General features: G+C 38.1%; 1 protein-coding gene across 8 annotated transcripts in view; it reads left to right on the forward strand.

Moving 5' to 3' along the window:
- The window catches only part of TENM3 (teneurin transmembrane protein 3), a 413821-nt gene that overhangs the window by 297626 nt on the left and 95439 nt on the right, over window positions 1–20756 (forward strand). For all 8 annotated transcript variants that reach the window (XM_082282288.1, XM_082282290.1, XM_082282291.1 and 5 more), the window contains one exon: window positions 20558–20680. In XM_082282288.1, the coding sequence (XP_082138414.1) occupies window positions 20558–20680 (123 nt within the window). The remainder of the gene's footprint in view (window positions 1–20557; window positions 20681–20756) is intronic.

Consider the following 20756-nt stretch of genomic DNA (forward strand, 5'->3'; position numbering starts at 1 on the left):
AGCAAAAGACATCTATGCAAATGTAGGCCTGGCTGCTGCTTCAGCCTCCTTCAATCATTGGATTTGTGGTTATTTTGTGTCAATGTGCAAGGAATTTAAAGGTGTGGTTTAAAGTTAAATTTTGACACTGGATTTTTTTTTTTAAATGGGATTGAAATAATCCCACTTACAAAACACATTAATTGTGCTCAGTCTCTGTGGTATTGCCTCATAAATCATCAGAAGTAAACATCTGCTACTAAATAAATGCATAAATACAAAAGAAAGAATTCAGGATGAAGTATCACTGTCAGGAGCTGGGAAAAACAGCCATACATATAGTAAAACACTGGAGACCTGATTGTGAGCTGAGCTCTACACTTTGCTAGCCCCAAAGAGCCAGATTACTTATGAATCTGAGGGGCACAGGAAGATAGCTGTACCAGATTATTTCTCCCATAGGCACATTAAGAAATATAAGCATGTCTAATGCACCTCTATTCCTGTATTCAGGAAAAAGAACCAAGCTTTCCAGTGAGCAAGAGCTGAAAGCTCCACACATCATTTATTCACATACCCTGTATATAAAAAAAAATTAACTGTACAACATTTCATTTCATGGGTGCACGCCAGCTCACATCCTTGCTGAAATAAACAATGCACAATGGCCTTCCTCTGCCCACAGTCAATAGGGAGCTCAATGCCTACTGGTGATATTACACATCTTTCAGCTAACTCAGCAATCTAAATGTAAAATTCAGCACTCAGAGATGCTCTCTAGGGAACTTTGTGTCCATAAAATCACGAATGGATTGCACTCATTCATATATGTGGTTTTCCCATCTCTGCAGATGTAATATCAAAAATATTCTCCATTTAATAGGCCATCCAAGTATAAATCAGTACAAATCGTTAATGTAAGATGGAAACACTCCTTCATCTTAGTTAACCATTTCATAGAATGGTTTGGGTTGAAACAGACCTTTAAGATCATCTAGTTCCAAACCCCCTGCCATGGACAGGGACACCTTGTGCTGTACCAGATTGCTCAAAGCACCATCCAACCTGACCTTGAATACATCCAGGGATGGGGCATCCACAACTTCTCTGGGCAACCTGTTCCGTTGTCTAACCACCTCACAGCAAAGAGTTTCTTCCTAATATCTAATCTAAACCTGTCCTATTGCAGTTAAAGCCATTCTCCTTTCTCCTGTCTTTGTGAGAAGTCCCTTTCCACATCTCTTTCAGGTCCCCTTTAGATAATAGAAAGCTGCTCTAAGGTCTCCCCAGAGCCTTCTGTTCTTCAGGCTGAACAACCCCAACTCACTTTTAGTCTGTCATCAGAGGAGACATGTTTCATAACATAGGTGTGAATGGGAAATGACTGAGTGGGAAACTGGTTGTAACATAAAAAGGGAAGGCTTGCAGTATTGTGTGACCTCTAGCACCCTGTGACATGCTTCCAGTACAGTGGTCTGGCATCTGCTGAAGTTTACAGCAGCTGAGGTGGCATGTCACGTTTGTGTAGCCAGTTAGAGACATATTTTGAACAGAGATATGTTGCCACAAGTGTGAAAATGCTACCACCTTGTAGCATGAAAGAAGGAATTCAGTATGAAGTATCACTGTCAAGAGCTGGGAAATCACCTGTTATACAGCATGATTGCTGCAAAATATGCCAGTACACGTTGATAAGGAGCATAGGGAGGCTGATGTCCATTGTGTGACTGTGGCAGCTGCAGACTGAAGGGCCAATTGACCGTTCCTCCAGTGAGTGGTGGTGTAACCAGGCCCGTCTCAGAACTGCAGAGATGAACATGTCATGCCCAGGCTTATTTTAGTTACAGTGAGTATGGGGTAGAGAAAGTGACTTGAGATCCTGCTGCCTCTGCTCAGGCGACATAAGGCAGAAGAGACAGTTTGCTAGACTTCATGTCTGCCTTTGCAGAGCTGCTCAGTCAATTACTGCTCCGTCAATTAGCCCAGCCAGAGGAAGAAGCTGCATCAAGAGTCTGGTGTGTCTTGCACTTCTTCCATCACTCTGACAGGAAAGACTCCTACATTTACAAAGTCTGCAAAGATGAGGTGAGAGCAGGGAGTGTCAGCATGGGTAGAGACCAGAGCAAACACTACACTCTAAAGCCACTTAATGCAGTCTTGGGGATCACAAGGAGTTGGAAATGTTATTTCAGTATAAAGGAAAGTCTTCCCATGCCAAACTTGCATTTCTAGCCCTCGTGGTCTCTCTCAACCATTCTGCAATGTACAAAATATTTAAGCTTACTATTGCTGTCAATTAGACCTGCTAATTGTAAGAGAAAATAGAAGCAAGTTGTGGAAAATGTTGGTCCTTTGTTTAGACGCTTCATCCACTGTTAAATGGTTGAGAAAGAATTAAAGCAACAGAAACATGGAAGTGGTGAACCAAAAGATAGTGCAGCAACATATAGAAGACAGGAATTAAAAACAGCTCTAGTTTAATGTAAAGGATTCAATGAAAAACTCCCTGAAATAATGGATTATAAAATGGGGAGTAAAGAATTTAAACTGCTTCATTTTGGGATCAAGTTTACACTGGAATTTCTTTAAGCTTCTCATTTGCTTAACTTCTGTCTGTAATCAGATTTGCAACCAAGGAAAGAAGCAACGTTTTTTCCAACATGAAGATTTTAGGATCTTTTTCCCTGTTTGGAAGACTCGGAAGAACATTATTAAATATAAGCCATTAAAGAGTAAGAAGTGTGAAGTTCCCTTTGTTTGACCTCTTTCTATATACAAATTAACAGCTTTAACCAACTTGGTACAGAGAGATCACGTGTGAGCCAGAAAGAGAGTCCCGTTTTACAATGTGGAGGCAACATAGAACTTTTTCCTTTGTTTCCCCATGGCTTACGGCCTCCTTTGGCATCCATCTCTTGCAGTGAATGAATGAATAAAAGGAAAGTTCTGTAGAGCACCTCCTAGGTCAAAAATGAGCACTAAGTCAAAGTTTCATATGTAACCACCATCCTTCAATTCCACGTTTTGGGATCTTTCTTGTCCACTTGGGTTTTCCTAAGGGAAGGAGCTTGTTGTTCTTGGATGTGATTTTTTCCTGACAGAAAAATCCACTGTGTAATTATAGAGAACTAACCAGTCAGAAGGAGTTGTTTCCAATATGTTGTTACATATCACAGACTCTGACCAGCTGTATTAACAAACTGATTTGTACTGTACTAATTATTTCTGCTGTAATGTGGATTCAGCAATTAATGGATGAAATTAATGAGAATTTGGGGACCTCAGAGCCCCTCTTCCTTCCCCAGGAGTTGCTCTGGCAATTGATTCTCCATTGCCGATGGCACTGTCTTGACATTGTCTAAATCAATACAAGAATTTACTGCCATTTTCACTGTACATGGTACTGAAGAGGGGAGCAGCTTTCCTCAGTATTGCTGGAATTGCACGATACCAGATTCAGTCAGCTAAGCATGAAGAGTTGTACACTGAAAAATTGCATGCGTCTCTCATGAACTTTGCCTTATGTCTGCTAAATAAGTTTCTATGAACATAAAACATCATTTGAATGCACAGTAGGACCTGAGCTATTCAGTCAGGCCTTTCCTGTCCTGACTGCTTCACAACAACCTGTCATACTTTCAAGTCATTGAGCACTTTACTCCTTGCGTAACATGGGATTGATCATTTTGTTAGCCTTATCTCGGCAGTCAGTGGTCAGAACAAGAATATACACCAGCCAGCTATTCTTGGTGATAAAACAAGTATTTACATGTCAGTGATAACAGAAGGGCATCTCTTCTGTAGGAGGAATAGAAAAACAAAAACAAAAAAAGGAAAAAAGGAATTTTATTTCACTAAAAAGGCCACATGACTATTTTTGTCACTATTGCCTTTATCATTTTTTTATCACCGCTTTCTTTATCTATCAGTACTTTTTTGCTACTTAAGTAAATCCATTTTGGATAGAAAAGAAAGCTAACATTTAGACTTTACTGATGAAATGTCTTTTGGGAAAACATGTATTTTAGTTGATATTTTGTTCTATGGGAAACAGTAGAAAAACTTGGGTTCTGCTATGACACAGATGACCATACGATTGTAATGCAAATTTCAAAGGAAATGTGAATGGAAAAGATACCAGGCTAGAAAACCATGTTTGATAATTACAGATTTTTAATAATTCCTACACTGTATAAAAACAGCTACATTGTGCTTATTCTGCAATTATTATAATATACGCTCATGCTTTTTGTCATTTGAAAAATGTTACTGTTTTATCATCATCCCAAGATATTAAAAAGAAGTTGAACATTATATGCTGGTATATTTCTAATAATGCACAACCATCTTCAGAGTTATCTCAGAAACTTCTCGAGAATAAGAACAGAGCAACTTAAGGGGTTTTAAGGTAGAAAGAGAAGAAGGAAGTGTCCGGGGAAAATAGCAAACAAGTTTCATTATTAGAGGAGACTGACACATCAGAAGTATGCAAAGTGTGAAAGATAGTGTGTAACTATCTGCAGGTGAGTTTTAAGTAATTGTTAAAAATTATTGTCTGTTTCTGTAGACTGAGGTTAGCTTTCTATGTCTTCTGTGCTATTTCTGAGTTTGTTATCTGTGATTCTCCCATATGACCGCTGCTGGCATGCACATCTCTTCCCAGATTGCAGAGGATGAGATGCCCTTCCTTTTGAGTTCAGGCACGGAAGTCATAGTAGGGCAGAACCACTCTCCCCAAAAGTAATGGATTTAGAGCCATGACAATTACAGAACTGAATTTTGTGACTAAAACAATGACTAAATACACCTGTAACCAAAATAATCTATTTTACTTTATCAATAAAGAACATTTTAATATTTCTTTTTGATTGCAATGCCAAGTTAACATTATTCTGCTGTTTGTAAAGCACAGTTACTGCCAGGAATAAGGAAAACAACTTAGTTAATAATGCCATTTAAATGAAATTTTTATTACAATACCCAGCATAGGTATTGTAATTAACAGGCATGAGGGAGAATATGGTTTAATTGCCATTAATCACCTTTACTTTCCTTATGTGTTTATGGATACTGTTTTTCTCTTTGACATGCATTTAATTTTGAGTATTGTAATGCTGTTGTCACTGAGAGTTTCATCAAGAACTTTTGGCTTTCTTCATTCTCTTCCCATTTCTGTCTGTTTCACTCAGCTTTGCTGGGACCTTAGCTATGTCTGGAGCTTTACTGAGGTGTGTGGGTTGGAAATATGTTCCCTGTCTACAGATATGTGGCAGATTTTTACAGTTAGCCAGGTTTATGCTCTCAGCCCATTTCTTTTTCCAACAAATTAAAGCCATGAGGTAAACTAATATATTTATATATCTGATTCTTTTTAAAAAAATTCTGATTTTCCTTTTGATCTGTTGTCATCATTTGAAGGAAGTGCTCTGAGATTTTACAGTTTACCAAATCTACATATCACAATGTATTCAAACTACTATGCAAAAATCTACAGCAGGGAAACTTCTTTTATGTAAATCTTTCTGAGAAAGCATGCCAGCTATCTGAGCATGGCTCCTTAGCGTTGTCTGATTGCACCACGCACTTTGCAGAACCACATTGCTGTTCTCATATTCTTGCTCATATTCTCACATATTCTTGTGAGCAAGATCCAGCCTATATCTGGATTTGTGAAGACAGCCAGTGTCTCCAGCACTGCAGAAAGTACATCACTTCTTGCAAAGTGCAGACTGACTAGTCATTTTAACAATCCCTGGGGTTTTTAGGGAAGGTTTTGTTTGTCTCTAGTGCATTTGGAGGCAGCAGCAATGCTCCTTGTCGTCCTTTTTTTTCAAAATTAAAGCTTGGTGGGATTTGGAAGTGGCTACCTCTCAAATCAAGAAGCTGTGGATTAGGTACATAGTGATGTCTCTCTTCTGTCTGGAATGGACGTTTCCAGATCTCTCTTAGCTCCGAGTGTCAGGGGCAGCCAGAACCTGCCTCTAATGGCACTGCCATGTGTAGGGCTCTGCCTTCCCAGTACATGTGGCTCTGCTCTGTGCCTGACAAAATCTGCCTGCCTGTTGTTTTAGACAGCAGTGCCACATGTGCTCTCTCCTGCCAGAAGAGCAGGTATGTAGTTTAACTAGAAGGCAGGCCAGAGGATGTGTAGTCGCTGGGCAACTGGGCCTTCAGTGTATATAGTCAGGTACCCGATGAATGTAGTACAGCACAATTGTTTAGCAGCTAGAAAACCACCTCTTGATATTTCTGAAGGATTTTAACTCCTGAATGGACCTTAGAATAGCCCTTGAAGTCTGAAGTACCAAGATCCTACTTCCATTTCAGCACTTAAAAATCTTTAAAAACAGAATCATAAAAGCCAGTTAATTGATAAATGTAGCCCGTGCCTTGCTAATATTGGTTCAGGCAACTCCTTTCACTCATTCCTGGCATGTGCTTGGTAAATGGCAGTATTCATATACAAATGTGACTTTCCACATTGTTTTTTTGCTTTAACATGAGGCTTAATATTACAGCTAGTACTTCCATGACTTCATGCGTTACAGAGGTTTTCAGCTCTGTCTAACATGAGATCAAATTATTTTCCTTGGTATCCCAAAGCTATGAGTTTTAGATATCTGTATGAGTTTCATATAATGTTTGTAGCATTGGTGATGAGCTCATTTGGCTTCCTTAGAGTGGAAATATTTTGTAAATAATAATGTGATTTCTTATGTTCACCACATTCTTTCTTTCCAGACTGGGAGACAGAGATAGAATGACTAGTCCAAAAATGAAGTTGTTGTGCTTCACCACCTTATTGGGCTGAAAATGTTTTTAACATCTTTTTTGAAATAGTACAAAATCTAAACATATTGAACATCTATGTCTTGAAGCATAAACATGAAATACACTTGTTTGTCTTTTGCAAGAATACCATTGTGGGTAATGCCTTTGGCTGATGTTTTTAAAGCAAAGATCTTGTTGCTGTGTTCCAGATTAAGTGCAAAGCATAATATTACTGTTTCAAGAGTGCAGGGTGTTAATACTTGATTGGTGTTGTGGATGTCACTTGCTATTATTGTTAGTGGCACGAGAATAAAACGTTCATTGAGAAAGATAATCCTCACACAAAAGGATGTAGGAACATGTAATTGACAATCAGGAGGTTAAAAGAGACTTGACAAGATTTCAAGGGATTAAAGAAGTTAATCTGTCAAGGCACATACCCACCTCTGCTCCAAAGGCTTGTATTCTAATTAAGATTTATCACAAGGGTTTTGGCAATAGTCCTGTCACCCTTCCACTTTTGCCCAGTGGAGAAAATTGAAACGCAGTAATTCTGGCAATAGAAGAGGTGTAGTAATAATCTGCAAGATGACATGATGATGTCATTGCCCATAAATCCCACACATCATATCGTGATGCAGTATGATGTTTTTTTAAAATCTGGATGCTGCTTTCAGAAAAACTGAAATCTCTTGCAAGCATGTTTTGTGGAGATGTGTGTCCTGCAGTCCTCCTATAGTCTTCTGATAGACTCCTAAATATTAGCAATTTTTCAGACTAATGAGATACTCAGTTAAAATGCACCATTTTTTGATAAATAGCAAGCTTAGAGTAGTTTAAGAGATGTTCTTTGTCTTTTATCAGTCCAGGTAAACATGTAGTCTATTTTAGTAGTCGGTAAACGTGTGTAATACTTCAAATGACTGCTTATGTTTAAGAGATTTTGCAAAGCAGATATTAAATTGCTTGGGTGATTACTCAAGTTGTAGTGGACATAGGATTAGTCTTCTCTTCTTTGCTGGTAGTTTAAATTAATTTCTGACTCATGCCTGTGATGAAAGAAGCCAGCTCTTAGAGATCTGCTGTTTGCTCTGATATTTGAATTACAGTACAGGTATTAAAGCTGGTAGTTTTGTGTATAAAATGCATCTTTTCTGTAAACTGCAATCTTTTCTTCGTTCTTTTCTGTGAAGAGAACTGCTTGTTCTCTTTTAGAATGCTTTAAAAAAATTCATGCTGTTAAAAATGTCTGACTTAGATGAGATTTTGGTAAACCTCTCCATACACATGCACTATAGAATGAAAAGGTCAAGTACATGTGTCCAACCTTACTTTAAGCAATACTATTTGATATTACATTTATGACTAAGATCACAAGAACACATGGGTTTTATATGGGTATAATTACCCCACTGCAGTGATTAATTATGGATGAAAGTTAGATGTCCTCTGAAGTAGACAGGAAATTGATGACATTTCAGACAACTCCATTCACAAAAAAAAAACCCCAGGCCCACTGTCTGTTAGGAATTGTCACCTATAACAGCATTTGTAGTTTTATAGTCCAGGAAAAAGAAACATGCTGCAACTGTTTAGATGACGTTGACATTTGCATTTCAAAAGCTTCCTTTTCCTCAATAATAAAACCAATCAAACAAAACCAGAGTGGTTTTGACAAAATTTGATAAAATTGGACGACACAAATGCATCTCTTTTACTAGTTCTGTAGAAGCAGTAATATAATAGATATATAAATGAATATCAGCCATTTGGAAAATGAGCTAGTTCCAGAAACCTTTACATATAGAAAATAGGTATGTTTCCCGTGAGATTTTTAATTTAAAAATACTTCTAAGTTACCCTTATTATGGTACAGGAAGAGTAGTATTTTTATTTCAATAATACTCATTGAAAACTAAAACAATATCCAGCTGTGCAGAGTTAACGTACTGCTAACCACTGATTTCATGAGGTGTTAACACAATAACTGGGTACAGTAAGTTTTACCTTCACTTGCGAAAGCTCCAGGCTTATCTGTTGTTTTGCCTTCTCTTTTATCTTTGAGATGTCAAGTCTCACACCACTTTTTATTGAGGCATTTTTGCTGGACAGTGGGTCCTCATTTGACTCACTCCAAATCTTTTCACACTGCTAAGGAAAAGTTATTTATGTTTTCAAGTTATTTCCCAGGTTTTTGTTATTTCCCCAGCTACTTTTTTCCTGTCTCCTGTTAGTACTCTCAAGTAGAGGTAGTGAAATTGAGGTATCCACATTTGAAAAGAAGAGATGCAATCCCCACTGTTATTTCAATTCAGCTGTAGCCAAAAGTAGAGGATAATTTTAAAATACATTCTTATTACTGATCCAATGTCTTTTCACACAGTAAAAGGAGTGGTTGGTTTTCTTTATCAATTTTATCAGTGACCGTTGCTTTAGAACTGAGACTGGCTATTCGTAATAATCACCTGTAAGATTTTACCGTTCCATGTTGCAGCTGATTTAGCTTTAAAGGGGGAAAACAAATCAATGTGAAACTGTAATCCTAACTTGTTTTTTCCAAGGCTTAAATAACTGATACAAAATACAAAGTGGTTTACAAACTGACTTGCAAGCAATTCACTAGCTTCACAAACAATTAACAATAAGTTTGTCTTTATGTCATGGTTTCCTTTCATAAATCATATATGGTAAATTATTTTTTCTGTTGATAGTATTTTTCCTGTACCTTTCGTATAACTTTGCTTACAGGAATAGTTCCATAAAAAACACATTTCACTTCAGTGGAGGAACATGGTATGTTATTCCAATGCACATAAAACATATTAATGACTAAATAATAAAGGATGCCCTATCTAATATCCAGTCCCTAGAGTGGTGGTGATGCTTCAGTAAGAGGTGACTGTGATCACTGAGCTGTTGTAAACCTTGGGATTTTGAACCAAGGGTTTGCACAAGATTATTTGCTTATGCAGATAGCTAATGACTTAGAAGTTTACACTGGAGACTTTTAGGTAAGGAAGAGTTGTGTAGAAAGGCTCCCTTGAAGGTGAACTCAGCATGTCCATTCTGTTTTTAAACATGGATTCAAATGGAAATTCTGTGGGCTTGCAAGTTGATCTGCATGTAGTGGTTGGTTTATGCATCTACATAATTGCACGGTTCAGGTAGGTGAATGGTAATTATCATGGATAGGTCTAAATCACCATGAAGAAGTTTTGTGAAGAGGTTATAGGTTATTTTCTTTCAGCCTCAATCATGTACCTTTGATCTACAAGTGGACTGCTGTAATTGTGATATCATGAAGCCTAAAAACAGCAAAGGATTAGAAAACCTATATATTGACTTGCACATTCAATCAACTTGCATATGATCTCAGCAGGAAATTCAAAACAAAAGCTAATTTATGGAAAAATATGGAGTTCTAATCACAGTTTAGCTCCATGGGGTTCCAAATAACACACTACAATCTCTACATGCAGATGCTTTCATCTTACATTTCAGATTTGGTGACATTCCAAAAGTTCTTATCAAGCCTTATTATCATCTTTTATTAAAGCTTATTACATTTATCCTTATTGCATGTTTGCTGTAATATTCTGTTATTCTTAATATGGAATAAAAACGCTTTGATCTTTTTTAGCCAGTCATGAGATGGAAATATGCAACACAAGTGTTTCACTACATAGTATAAACTCCCAGCTCAGTGTGTCCTTTGAACATTGCATTAATTGGCCCCTGTTTCTTTTTCCTTTGGTTCATAAGTCTTTTCATCAGACTGCACTTTTCTGTGCCATCAACATGCAAATGGGCTATGCATGATCATATAGTGCCACTTAATTATATCTCTCAAGAGATTTGTGGTGGTTTTGTTGGGTTTGGGCTTGGGGTGGTTGATTTCTTTGTAATAAATAAGGCTTTTGAACTATAAAAATGGTTGGATCATTTCATCACTGCTCTTACCTAAGAAAGTTGTTTCCGATTAATTTTGAGACATTACGTTGTCATTGCTTTTCTTAACACTTCTGTTTTATGAGGGCTGTGATTTAAAGGACAAAGCAAGACTTCTGTTGGACTTGTGGAAAAAAAAACCCTAAAATTGTTTTAAAAAACTTGAGCCTCAGCTTTTTTACAGAAAGCAAGTTTCAGGAAGAAAAAGAAAGAGTTCTAGAACGAGAAGCAATAATATAAATCCCTGAAGGAATACAGAAAAGTTATTAGCCTATAGTCTTAACCTGGTCTTGAAACGTGTAAATCAGGGAAATTTTCTTCTCCCCCACAATATTTAAAATCATTGATTATGACTTTATTAGATAGAAACCCAAAATTTACAGAATGTTTTTCCTGCCCTTGTATGAACAAAACAACCCTTGCCTCAAAAGAGTCAGCAATCCAGTATGCACTTCCCCATCATTTCTGTAGCTGTAATTTTTTACCATATTTTTGGACTGAACAACATTAGCTGGGGGAAAAAAAAAAAAAAAAAAAAAAAAAAAAAAAAAAAAAAAAAGCTATGTTGAGGAGAAAGCCCAGGATAATACTAAAGACTACTTAGGTATAGTGGAGACTTACAAAATGGGGTAGGTTTGCTGTTCATCACAATAAATGGGCAAATCTGAAACAAGACATAACAGATACATCTTATTTAAATAAGAGGCTACTGAATTATTATCTTTGTTTCTGTTTTAAGAAATCTGAATTCTCCCTTAAGCTTTGAATGTGCCTCGTGTAATGCAGTTGACAGAATCAGACCACTGTTGCATTAAAGTCCCTGGCTTGACAACTGAAATGAGACATCTAGCCATGCAAGTTTTCAGAGGAATAAATGTTCCATCTTGGGGTGAATATAAGTAAAAAATATTTACACCAAGACTACCACACATCTTTCTTAACAGTTCAAATGCAACAGTACTTTAAAGTGTCATGTAATCAGCTTTGATTAGCAGTCAAGGAGAGTAAGTTTATCCATAGTAGGTAGCTGATATACCTTTGTTGCTGTATTTTTTCTAGGCAAATATTTTTGATGTTTTGCAAATGCTTTGTTAAAAGATTCCAAGAGAAAAAAAGGAATAGACTAGAAAGGTTGGAATTTTTTTGCAGATGAAACAGTAAAATCAATGGACCTATTCAACTCTTTAGGATAAAAGGGAAAATATCACAGTTTTTCTGTTACTATATTGATCTTGATAGATATTACTAGGTTTTTCATATAGCACTATACTAAAATGTTTTACATTCAGTGCATATGTTCCGCAACTTTATATGATGCTGCTGGTGACTAATCTTTTGAAGGTGCTCAAAAACATGCACTTTAAAGTCATTATAAATTTGAAAATAACAGGATTTGTATTGATTTGAGAAAAACAGTAATAAATAAAGAACTTGTCTTTGTAACTTTTAATTCACTTTATTTAACATTTTAATTAACTATTTTTAATTCACTATTTGATCTGCAGCAACATCCAAGGTATCCTATTATCTTAGAAAAAAGCAAATGAATGCAAATCACTGACAGTTCATTTGCACATCTTCTGGTCCACTTCAGGTCCTTCAGAATAAAATAGGTTTAGATTCTAATTATGGCTGCATGAAAAATATATGGAAGATAATTTTAAAAACCACTTCAATGTTCAAATACTTCATTTTAAAATGTATTGCCAACAGGGAGATGAACTAGAAGATAATCCTTCAACAAGGTTGAGCAATAATTGCAATTTGCTTAGTTTAAATTATAATCTTTTTGCATTTCTTTAAATATAGATTATGTTCACTTTTCCTTATGTGCAAGTGTGCATAAAGGTTTTTCTATTAATTCTAAGGAAGCAATTTTTAAAATCATGGTTTGAAAATACCAGCACCCAGAAACATGTAGCAGTGGCAGTCCTGGAGCATGAGTTCAATAACTTAGCAAGAAGCTCATCTTCAAGCACAGCTTCATGAATAATAAGCCTTGATTACCATTCCTTGTAAAACACATGGAAGAAGGGAAGGAGTGTCGCCAACATTCAGTTCCTCTTGCCAACTTCCCCTACAGTGTTGAGTTCTTTATGTTTAAAACATACGCCATAGGCCTTATCTCCAGAGGTTTTGGGGAGATGCTTGCTCTTTAGAGATAGCCAGTGTTTTTTCTATCTGCTGTCTAGTGTTAATTTTTCTGTCGTTATTCTAAGAAAAGCTGGAGGAATACTGAAAGTCCATTTGCCAATTCAGGCAACTCTGTTTCTTTTTCTTTCTACTTAAAAGAATCCTCTTACCTGTGAATTCTTGTTCTCCTGTAATGCCCTGTGTCACCTTTAGAATTCTTTCCTGCAAGAAACAAGTTGGCAGATTCAGAATGGAAGGTCTTGAATTGCTGGCACTTCTGACTGGTACTTCAGGGGATTACCTCTTCAATTACTGTAGGACTGCTTCTGTGAATAAAGCCTCTGCTTGTATGTGTATGGTTTTGTCTATGTGTCCTTATGATCTGCATCTGTGATTCTTTCACCTGCACAGCTCACAGGGTGTTTGCTATGCCCTTTGTGTTTCATATGAGCATATTTGTCACTTACAGAACTTTGGAAGAAGTTGTGGTTGATCCTGGTGAGTTAAGATAGAGACAATCTTGAATTTTGACCAGAACAATAAATAAGTTTCTATGGCTTTTACTGTATATTGCTACCCTTTCCTATGAAGGAAAAAAAAAATTCTGATAGTCATAAACCCCCACATTGTGTATATATTCACATCTGATCTGATCTTTGTTTTCTGTTCAGAGCTACCCTGGACACTGGATCATGCTAACACCTGTCTATTTCCTTTATGAACTAGCTGTCCTATCCTCATAGCATTCAAGTGTATGAGAAGGGGGGAAAAATTCAGACAAGTCCAGTTCTTGCTAAATAGAACAACAGCTACATGAATTGGTTATCTGTTACAACTCCTTTTTGTGCCTCTCATAATTTTGGCAGAAGAGAACTTTGAGATATTGAGCAAGGTGGCAAATGCAGCAGGTATGCAGTTGAATGCAGCAGGTAGTTGTCAGCCCTGTCAGTTCTAGTTCTGTCCCTTAGTTAAATAAATTATCCATCTTTGACCACCTACTAATAAAGGACTGATTTTTTTATGGATGCAAGAAAATTTTGGAGAGGGTTTTGAAGTGATAATATAGTGTATTTGCTAAAGAGCAAGTTCCTTGTAAAGGTAATGCATAAAGCACCGAATTACTAGCTTGAGAAAGGAGCATGCACAAGAAATGGGCAACTTCTTCCTGAACATTATTGCAAAATGTTTGACACAGTGTAAACTAGTGGTGGTTTTTTTTCAAGTGTTTGCTGTGAATTGTACTCTTAGTTGCTATTTTAATTATTGAGTGGACATGGAAGGCTTTTTAGACTGATTAAAACCAAAATAACTAGACTTCAGTTACACAGTGGAAGGCAAGATCAACCAAGCTTGAAAAAGCAGTTTAAGATGGTTCAGAAACCCTTCAGTGAGCTATGCAGTGATAGACAGCAAGATTACCCAATAGCCTGCAACAAATGATAGCATTTTTCTGTTAGCATTAAAGCTACTGTTGGTACAAATGCACTCCTTTAATTTGAGCTCTGAATTTTTTAATATCCCAGTCCATTTGGCGGGGGAAGGGGGGAGGTGGGGGGAAAAAGGGAGGGCAAGAGCCCAACTGTTAATTGGTTACTGCTTTTATGTTTGGGATTTTTTCTGGTGAATTTAGCCATATTCACCAGCACCAAACACACACAGAGACCCTGGTACTCTGTTCATGCCAAGAGCAGCCCATATCCAAGAGAGCTTTCTCATCTCTGATGCCTCTTCTTTCCACTCTGTTAGAGGGAATGCACTCCTCACTATTTGGACTATCACCACACTCTGAAGGCTGGCCATGTGGATAATTTTTCCAGTAGCAGTACAAATGCCTCCTTGAACAACTCAGTCCAAAGGTAAATGCTAGCATAGCTTCAGCAAATGAGGAGCTTTTGGTAGCTAGAGATGCTAAAGAATTTGCAGAATAGATATAGGGACTGGAACAGTCGAATAGGTAGACGATCCTAGAATCATAGGTTAAAGATGGTAGGTCTTCCCATAAATTAAATTTACATTGAAATTAATTAAAATTAGGTTAATTTTTTAATTTGAGTTTTTAAAAATATTAACTATTTAATCATAGGTTAAATTGTTAAAGATGGAAAAGAGCTTAAAAATCATCAAGTCAAACTGTCAACCTAGCACCACCACCATGTTCATCATTAAACCATGTCCTGAAGAGCCCTATCCACAGGGCTTTTTAAACACTTCCAGGAATGGTGACTTCACTACTTTCCTGGGCAATCTGTTCCAATGTTTTACAACCCTTGCCATGGAAACATTTTTTCCTAATACCTAACCTAAACCTCCCCTGGCATAATTTGAGGCCATTTCCTCTTGGCCTGTTACTTGTTACATGGGAGAAGAGATTGACACTCACTTTACTACAACCTGCTTTCAGGTAGTTGTAGAGAGCATGAAGGTCTCCCTGAACCTCATTTTCTCTGGACTAAGCAACCCCAGCTTCATCAGTTGCTCCTCAAAAAACCTGTGCTCCAGACCCTTTACCAGCTTCATTGCCCTTCCCTAAACATGCTTCAGTACCTCAGTGTCTTTCTTGTAGCGAAAAGAGCTGGACACAGCTTTTGATGTGTGGCCTCACCAGTGCCAAGTATGCAGGGCAATCCCTGCCCTGCTTCTGCTGGCCACACTATTTCTAATACAGGCCAGGATGCCATTGGCTTACTTGGCCACCTGGGCACACTGCTGGATCATGTTCAGCTACTGTCAGACAGCACTTCCAGGTCCTTTTCAGCTGGACATTTTTCCAGCTACTTCTCCCCCAACCTGTAGTGCTGCATGGGGTTGTTGTGACAAAAGTGCAGAACTCAGCACTTAGCCTTGTTGAACCTCATACAATTGGTTTTGTCCCACTGATCCCGCTTATCCAGATCCCTCTGCAGAGCTGTCCTACTCTCCAACAAATCAACATTCCTGCCCAGCTTGGTGTCATCTGTGAACTTGCTGAGGGTGCATCTCATGCCTTTGTCTAGGTTGTCAGTAGAGATTTTAAACAGCGTTGGCTCCAATACTGAGCTGTGGGAAACACCACTCATGACTAACCACCAGCTGGATGCAGTTCTGTTCACTGCCATTCTCTGGGCCTGCCTATCCTGTCAATTTTTATACCAGCAAAGAACACAACTGTCCACACCATGAGAAACCAGTTTCTCCAGGAGAATGTTGTGGGAGAAGGTATCAAGAACTTTACTAAGTCTCGGTAGACAACATCCACTGCCTTTCCTTCATCCACTAAGTGAGTCACTTTGTCATAGAAGGAAGACCAGGTTGGTCAAGCAGGACCTGCCTTTTGTAAACCCGTGCTGGCTGGGCCTGATCCTGTGTTTGTCCCATACATGTTGCATGATGGCACTCAAGATGATCTGTTCCATGACCTTCCCCAGCACTGAGGTCAGGCTGACAGGTGTGCAGTTCCCTGGATCCTCCTTCTGGCCCTTCCTGTAGATGAGCATCACATTTGCCAACTTCCAGTTCCCTGGGACATCCATGCTTAACCATGGCTGCTGGTAAATGATTGAAAGTGACTTGGTGAGCTCTTCTGCCAGCTCCCTCAATACTTGGGTGAACAGGTATGTGCCTAAATTGCACAGCAGGTCACTGAAAATTCCCTTCCAGATTATGTGGGCTTCATTCTGCTCCCTGTCTCTGTCTTCCAGCTCTAGGGGCTGGATACCTCCATGACAACTGGTCTTGTTATTAACAACTGAGGCAACGAAGGCATTAAGTACCTCAGGCTTTTCCTCATCTTTTGTCACTGTTTAGCCAAGGAAGGATGGAGGGTTTTGGCCCTCCTTTTCTTTCTGACATGTTTGTAAAATCATTGGTGGTCTTTTATAGCAATGGCCAGATTAAGCTCTATATGGGCTTTGGTCCTTCTAATTTTCTCCCCTCATGACTTCACAACACCTTGTAGTCCTGAGCTGTGAATGCCCTTTTCCAGGGGCAATAAACTCTCCCTTTCTCCCTGAGTTCCATTCAAAGCTCTCTGTTCATCCAGGATCATCTTCTTCCTCACCAGCTCACCTTTCAGCACATGGGGATGGTCTGCTCCTGTGCTTTTAAGATTTCCTTCTTTAATCCACATCCAGACTTCCTAAACTCCTTTTTCCCAGATATCATCATCTGTTTTCCTGCTTAAAAAGCCATCTTGTTCCACAATGGAAGCAATCATCCCAGTCTTGATACAAGTAAAAGGAGGCTTTTGTTAGGGTTTGTGGGCAAATTTGGAATTGTGACAACCCATCTTTTCTCCCAGCCCCTGAGAATTCATCTCTGCTTGCAGCTGTGGATTATTTGGATGGAGTTGTTGTGATCCGTGACCACAGCCATCACAATCTGCCTGCCTTCTGGTTAGAGGCATCTGGCATTCTCACACAAGTCCTTGCTGCTGTCAAAGTTATGCCAGTATTGAAAGAAAGTCATTCCCGTGTTGGTATCCCCGTAGACTTGGCAGAGTCAGAACTAGTGACTCTGGGATGGGTCTCTTGGCTTCATTGGCATTGTCTAACACCAAATAAATTCCAAATTGATTGGGAATAAACCAGACCTGACAGGCAATATCTAACCCAAAAATCAAGAAACTTTTATGTTAGATTTAAGACAAAAATAGCAGCAGGAAATAATGAAGTGCATTTTTCTTCAAATGTTGTTGCTTTAATTTTTGTTTTATATATCAAATTCTTTATAAAAAGAAGTAAACCTACTATTTCTCTGAATACAGTAGAAACAGAGAAGGGGATTGGTCTCTTACATCCCCATCCCAAAGCCGGAAGAAGGCCTTCATCTTTTTCTAGATCAAAGGAAATCAGACAAACATATACACCTCTGCAGTCTCTTTGCCTCATTCTCCCTTTGGAAATTCAGAACTAGTTCATACCATTTGACTTGAAGGTCTCAGACATCCCACTGAGGTACCAGTACCAGGTGCTGCTAAACAGATTCATAATAGCATCAAGAATTTTTATCAGGTGCCTCAATTTCCTTATAAAACTGATAAGGACATAAAGTTAGCTTTTATTCTGATGGCCAGCTGAGAGAAGACAAATTTTGACTGACAGAATAGTGCCTAAGTTTGTCTTAATCAGTCAATTTACATATGTTCCTAAAGTTTGTCATCTCTAAAGAAATTCTGCCTTGTAATTTGATACTTTAGCAACAAGCCTGTTTCTTTTATGTTGTTTTCATGTTTGTTGTGAAAGGAGAATTCTCTAAATTCCGTAGCACTAGCTCAGAGAGATTATGTAGTTGAATTGTTTAGTGTATTAGTACACACTGTAAGTTTTGTCATTGGAATTGTCTAGCAACAGTTTTTGTCTGCTTAAAAAATATTCCTACATTCACAATCTGTGGAACAGCTGCATTTATCCATCTGTTCATTTTCATTAAACATTATGTATTGAACTTGTTTCTAGTTCATTGTCAAAGCTGAGAGAGGAGTAGTGTATTTGAGGGATACAGCTAAGCTCCCTGTCTTTGACAGTAAACTACAGTGGGACTCCCATCAGTATAAACACAAAGAAAAGGTAGTTGTCACTTACATTGTAGTAATTGTGGTTATATTGATGTAATCAGTATAGATCCCACAGTCCTTGCCTTTGAAGACTTCAAATTCCAGCTGTTTTGAATTACCAGGGAATGGCTAGAAGGTTGTGTTGGAGCTTCCCCTTCTGATCTCCCAGTGCATGAAGAGGCACAGGGCATGTACACAGCACCAGCAGATGTTAGTGGTGTTCTAAGCTCCTGTGTTTCTAGAGTTACAAAATGAATGTCACTTTCTCTTTTTTTTTTTCTCCAGAAGAGCTAATAAAAGGGATAAGAAGACAGCAAAGTTAAGAGAGGTGATTGAGATCTCCAGACTTGAAAACAAGAAATGTACTGGGTTTAAATCATAAAATATTTAGCTATTTGCAGTCTTTCATTGCTGCCAGTGAAGTGAACAAGTATAACAAATAGTAGAGTTTGACCCTAGGGATTTTACTGAAATATATTAAAACAGGTACACTTGTTGGGTGATTAATACATAAATAAGGATTTCAACTGAGGGAGGGTCAAAATAATAATGGCTAATTCTAATCGTGTGCCCAAGATGGTGGTGGTCAGATTTATGGTTTAACAAGAGTTGAGAGGAGAAAAAAGAAAGATGTTTCTAGGGTCAAGAAACATTCTACATTATCAGGCTTTGACAGGCAATTTAAGGTCTTGGAAAGAAGAGTAATAGTAGAGTCAGAGACTTGGAACAAAGAGAATTTGTCATCTGTAGTGAGGATTTCAGTCTTTGAAGTATTCAGTAACAGGTCTTTAGTTGCATTCTGGTTTTTTGTTTTGTTCAGGGTAAGGGGGAGGCTTTAAGGCAAAGACCTGGCAGACAATGACTTAATTTGGCAGTTTTTGTTGCCTGGCTAACTAAACTTCCATTGATGCCTGTTCATCTTAAGTAAGGGTTGCCATGGTCAATACAGAGAGATTTAAAGATCAGAGATGAAACCAAATGGGATGAAGAATTTTTTGTCATTTGCATAGAGGGAATGAATAAATTAGTAACGTTGACTCTAGCAGTAATCTGCTTCAGAGAGAGAGAAGGAGCAGAAGCAACAAAGTACAGTGAATTATCTTCCTTTTATTTTGCACTAATAGTTAAAATACATGATTACAGGTATTTTTTCCCAGTGTATTTTTATTCCCTAGTAGCACTGAAAGACTATTTTAGCTGCTTTGCAGATAAGCGTTGTCATGGAATGAGCAAATCCATGTTACACCAAGCACAAAGTTGAGTAATTAAAATGAATTTTGGTGGCATTATAGAGACATTGGAACAGAAGAAAATAATCCACAGACAGCATGAAATTGCATATGTTTTGAGTATCACAGTACAGCACTAAGGTGGGGGGCTTTTTCCATATTTTTGCTCTAAAGGTTTAGACACAGGGTTCATTCCTTAATCCCTGGTGATCAAGGTTCCCTAAATTCCCCTTAATACCATGGAAGGTTGACTCTGCCTCATAATTAACTTAGCTAAACTCTTTAGCATGGTATCACCTTTCAAATGAATGTGGTTGTGGGGAATTAAGTAATTCAGAAACCTAGCTTATGTATTACCATTATCAGAGCAAAGTGTCCCAGTGTCTCTGGCTCTGTTCATGGCCTTGGCCTCGTTTTGTAGACTAGCATGGGGAGTGGGCACGTAACAGGAGGCTGTGCAGGGTGTTGTTGACAGCATGAAGTGCTCATGTCTTAGGTTAGCCCTGCAACACCCACAGCACCCTCCTTCCTCTCCTGTATTTTTTCTTTTCCCTTTCTGGCTAATCCGGATGGATCCATCTGCTGGGAAAATCATTTATTTTAGTAGGTCATTTAGGAGTTCACTTAAATGATTTGTCTCTTCAAAAGCATCAAAAATGAAATAAAGAGGAAAGAACATAAATACTGCCCATCCTTTTGAACATTGATTTGGGACTGGTAAAAGACTCAAAATGAGACTGGTGAGCTTTCTGTCAATTGTGTTCACTGAAAGCACTGTATCATTAAAGGACAGTGGTAGTAATTGCTTAGTGCCATGCTGAACTATTAGTCTGCCAATGCTTGCTTATGTAATTTAATTTTTTTAATGTATGAGTTGCTATTCCACTGCAAAGCATGGGAAGTCATTATTTGTGCAATTTGTCATTGTGGTTAAAAGCATCAAATAACCTCTATCCTCTACCACCAGCAATGCATCTGTTTGGCCTCAACTGGCAGTTGCAGCAAACTGAAAATGATACATTTGAGAATGGAAAAGTGAATTCTGATACTGTGCCAACACATCCTGTAACAGTTCCTGCTGGAGACAATGGTAGGTGAAATGGGCACCATTTTTTTTCCTTCCTTTGGAACATTTCCTTCCTTTGTGTCTTACATACACCAACCTT

The sequence above is a fragment of the Coloeus monedula genome (genome assembly GCF_965178545.1).
Source record: "Coloeus monedula genome assembly, chromosome: 5".
NCBI lineage: Eukaryota > Metazoa > Chordata > Aves > Passeriformes > Corvidae > Coloeus > Coloeus monedula.